This window comes from Octopus bimaculoides, chromosome 20 (assembly GCF_001194135.2).
Source record: "Octopus bimaculoides isolate UCB-OBI-ISO-001 chromosome 20, ASM119413v2, whole genome shotgun sequence".
Lineage (NCBI taxonomy): Eukaryota > Metazoa > Mollusca > Cephalopoda > Octopoda > Octopodidae > Octopus > Octopus bimaculoides.
Window position 1 is genome coordinate 40,195,886 of NC_069000.1, and position 5,010 is coordinate 40,200,895.

Sequence of the window (5,010 nt, forward strand, 5' to 3'; positions counted from 1 at the left end):
CTATAAGGGCTGGGTCTACCAATAACTTGCGAGTGAAGTATAGAAGACGAAATCAAGGCTGAAACCCGCCGTGTGTTTGTGTGTGTGTGTGTGTGTGTGTGTGTGTGAGTGGGTGAGAGAGAGAGAGAACGAAAGGAGGGTATATGGTGATACTGTACAGATATACACAGATAACGTAACATGTGTGACTGTACCACTGCTGATAGTGCATAAAATACACACACACACACACACACACACACACACACACACACACACACGGATAGTGTATCGTGTTTTTGTTGGGGAAGGAATGGCTGCAGAGGACTGGTACTTTAATAGAACTGAAAAATATAAACTTCATTCACGTGTGTGTGTGTGTGTGTACACACATACATAGACTTAACTTTACGGAAAAAGACATAGATAATAATAGAAAGACAAAGGATAAAAAAAAAATTTTGAAATATCCCTCATCAGCTCTATATTCCGGATTCACTGTAGTTTCGTTACAAAGCACAACATCTGGTAAGCGCCGGTGATTGTAAACAATCATTAAACGAAAAGACAAATGACTTGTCGGACTAAAGTGTTTAGTGCTGAAACTATAACGAACCTGGTTTACATGGCTGATGAGTGATATTTCTACGTTTCTTGTTTTGTCATTTGTCCGTTCATCGTTTTCCAAATCTTTTCACTTAACAGTTTTTGTAATTCTACCACACCCAATCCATTTTCACAAACACACACACACATTATATACACACGCACACATACAAGCAACTTGGCTATGGTTCTTGAATATACTGACAATAGCCCCTACGCGTAGGGCCTCCAAGAGAAATTATACATGGTGAATAGAGCTAGATAAACCCACCACACCAAGGTTCTATCAAAAATTCAATGAAGCTATGGACAATTGTTTATGTAGGAGCTTATCAGATATTCATGGGCTCTCAGGATCCAAGACCAATGTACTAGTTGTATCCCATCTCTTATAAATTTTGCGTACACATAGGTATTACATCCCCTAAATATATACTGTGTTGGGCATTAATATATCGAAGGGTGAGGAGGAGCAATACAACAAAAAGGAAGCAGAAAATGGTGAAAATGGCTGCGGTGGAATAAGGAGACGGAAATCTGGTGATAAGGAAATACATCTCTAACTATACACGTATATCTATATACATACTTATATAGACACGCCTGCACATACATACACACACACACACACACACACGGTAAAGTTTGGTAGAACAATCAGAATATGAACTTAATGCAAGGAGCATTCATTATTACAGACAGAAAATTACAAAAGTCACTCAAGGACTGATTAAAGAAATTAGAAATGCATTTGTGTGTGTGTTTGTGTTTGTGTGCGTGTGTACGTGCGTCTGTGTTTGTGAATTCACTCGTATGAGCAAGTGTGTTTATGACTATTAATGAATATATGTACACATACAAAGCAAAATATGAAATTAGGGAGAAACAACGAGAATAAAGGGGTGAACAGGATGGAAGAGGGGGAAGCAGTGGGAGAGAGAGGGGGGAAGGTAGTGAAAGGTTTTTTTGAGAAAGTGAAGAAAAACAGGTGGACTGAGCTTAAAACTGCATAGTTGTGGCTCAATGCCCAGCTCTGTTCTGTCTGAGCAACGGACTTATGATCGAAAACGCTCTAACTGTGACCACATCTTAGTCTCAGACAGACAGACAGAAAAGGGAGAACGTTATCACAACTACCCCACCCCACCACCATTACTACTGTAGCCACCACCACAGAAAACTATCGCCATAACCAGACACACACCACAGCCACATCCAGCATAATTAAAAGAGAGACAGTGTGTGTGTCTATACATGGTCACTAGACCAGCCAGAAATCACAGCCTAAAACATTTGATAATGCAAGCCCAGACCAACCCTCGAAAGGTGCGTTAGCCTAGGACCTAGATCTAGACTCTGGGTCTATGTTTGGACTGATTGTTTTTTTTTTTATCATAGTCTCGTCTGCTGAATCAAGGGTTGACCCAGGGCTACAGGATAATCATCTACTAAAAAAACTAATTTATCAAAGAAAGCGTGAGAAAAAGTTTTGTGACATTGATAATGATTAGGCAGCAAGCAGCGATGATGATGATGATGGTGGTGGGGGTGGGGGGGGGGTCGTCGTAGTCGTCATAATAATTATTGTTTACGTTATCGTCTTCATCAACGCCAGCCTCATTCATTAAAAGGAATAAGTTTTTAATGAGAGACAGGCAGGCAGGCAGGCATAAACAGCTCGCGCGCGCATGCGTATGTGTGTGCATATGTACATATGTGTGTGTGTGTGTATGTATATATATATATATATATATATATATATATAGACAGAGAGAGGGGGGGAAGAAGACAGATAGACAGACTGACAAAATATACTGACACACAAATATGTACAGAGGCAGGCAGGCACAGCAGACAGACGGACAGGCAAACGGACAGACAGACCGACAGACATGGACATGCAGAGAGACAGACAAATAGACAAGCAGAGAGACAGATTGACAGACAGGTAAATAGAGAGGACAATTGTATCCACCAAGACGGGACAAGCCAACGCAACCCACGACATTGTCGTCCGACCCGCGAGGAGGAAATACAAAAGAAAACAAAAAAAACGGTTCGAATCTCACTGAAAATGAATCCCAGCGCTAGGAAATAAAAGAAGTTTAACAACTTGGTCCCACAGAACCCTGAGAACCAACTGGGCACACAATGGTTGGAATACCTTCGGTCATAGGTCTATTAGGAGAGTTTCCCTGGGGCTGAACAATAACAACTCAATCACACACACACACACACATCATATCCTATATAAATATACACATACATACAAGCACAGAAACGTACACACTTCAATACACAAATATATATGTGCGTGTGCGTGCGTGTGTGTAAAGCACATTGCCCACGTACAGTCACACACACCCACAAACCCCTTAGGAATATAAACAGACACACATATATATTACGAATCGCGTGCGTGCGTGCGTGCGTGTGTGCGTGTGTGTGTGTGTGTGTGTGTGTGCATGTGCACGCACGCGCACGTGTAGCACAGTTTTTCTTTCCAACAAGCTAAATCGAGACAAGACTACGCGCGAGATTAACTTATTTAAATAAACCGTTCTCATACTTTATTAGTCACACACACACACACACACACACACACACACACACACACACACACACATGTATGTATTCCGCCAAGGTGGACTTAGCCTTTCGTCCTTTCGAAGTCGATTAAAAAAAAGGTGCCAGTTTCGCGTTAGGATCGATATAATCGGCTTAATCCCTTTATCTGTCCTTGTTTGTCCCCTCTATGTTTAGCCCCTTGTGGGCAATAAAGAAATACATGTGTGTGTGTATATATACATACACACATACAGAATACAGACACACTCATATACAGACTCAGACACAAGAATTATAGAATTTTATGAACGATGAGTATAAAAGCGCACATTTTTAACATAGACACAGGTTTGGATCTAAGAAATGATATAGTACTCAGAGCATATAATAAAAGAATATTCATGGGAAATTGGTGAATCTATCATTGGCAGTTCCACCGAGTTTTATCACTCGGTAAGTTTTTTTTCTTCCGTCGTCAACAATTGGAAGGAACCACATCGTTGGCGACGAGTGAGAGATTTAAGAACTTTCTAAAACTATACTTTATAGCATGGATTGAATACAATATCGTTTCTCAGGCTAAAATGTGTGTAGTATGTACGTGTATTTTTGTGCACGTTTATGTATATAAAAATACACACACACACACACATACACAAATGCAGTTACTATATTTACACACACACACATGTACTACATGTAATTTGTATGTATACACATGCTATATACGCGAAACAAAGCATATTCTGTCGGTGTAACGATTAAAGATTTATGATATTATTCACTCTTAATATTGAATAACGAGTTCAAAAAAGAGTTTGATATCTAGTTTTATTTTATTGACAGTGACTTGGAAGTTCTTATTTAGATTTAATAATATATTTCTGTAGAACTTCCAAGTGCTACGGCTTAAAATATATTTTTTTAATTTGTCGCACCATGAAGTGTGTGTGTGTGTGTGTATACACACAAGCACATGTAAATATATCTGTACGTATTGCTTCATCCTATTTTCTCGTATTAAAATTTGTCCATAGATAGACAGACAGATAGATAGATAGAAAGATTATAGATAAAAAGGTGATAGATAGATACATAGACAGACAGACAGACAGACAGATATGCAGGATCCAATTATAGGCGATCCTTCGTTACTATATTTATAGATATATTTATACATGCACATTTGTGTGTGTGTGTGTGTGTGTATATATAATACATACATATATATATATATATATATATATTATATATATATATATATATATATACACACACACATACACAAATACACACCCTTTCCTCACACTGACATATAAATATATACAGACATGCAGGAGATCCCTAGATAAAAACATCTGTTGGGTGTTCCACCTCTGCTTCAAGAAAAAGGCTTATTTATTCTAAAAATAGCAGCAAAACGTGTCATCTTACCCCGTCTGGCAAACTTTCTGAGTCGGCTTGTGTGAGTTGTGTAAGCTCCAACAAAACATCCAGGCTAGTCTCTCTGCTGTTTGAATTAGACCCATTGGGCTCTTCCATGATTTAAAAGAAAGGTGCGTGTGTGTGTGTGTGAGGGACAGAGTTGGGATAGGTAAAAGGAAAATTATAATAATAATAATTATTATTATAACAATGAACAGCACCACAGCCCTGTGAGGGAGGGAACTTGGGGGTGTCGGCGAAGTGGTTACAAGGTGAGGTGAAAGAAATCTACGAGTAACCAAATTTGTGTGGGTGTATGTATGTATATGCGATTATATACACATATATATTATATTGTTTGTATAGGATTTCTGTGTGTGTGTGTGCGTATGTATGTATATATGTATAAATATCTTCAAGAAAAACGTGTGT

General features: G+C 38.8%; 1 protein-coding gene across 4 annotated transcripts in view; it reads right to left on the minus strand.

Annotated features, from left to right (window-relative positions):
- Positions 1 to 5,010, minus strand: part of LOC106870453 (breast cancer anti-estrogen resistance protein 1) — a 114,367-nt gene that overhangs the window by 47,643 nt on the left and 61,714 nt on the right. Inside the window, exon 1 of one of the 4 annotated variants that reach the window (XM_014916551.2) lies at positions 4,588 to 4,992. The exons of the other annotated variants lie outside the window; for them this stretch is intronic. Within the exon in view, the coding sequence (XP_014772037.1) occupies positions 4,588 to 4,695 (108 nt within the window). The 5' untranslated portion in view covers positions 4,696 to 4,992. Of the gene's footprint in view, positions 1 to 4,587; positions 4,993 to 5,010 lie in introns of those variants that run through there. 4 annotated transcript variants of the gene reach the window in all.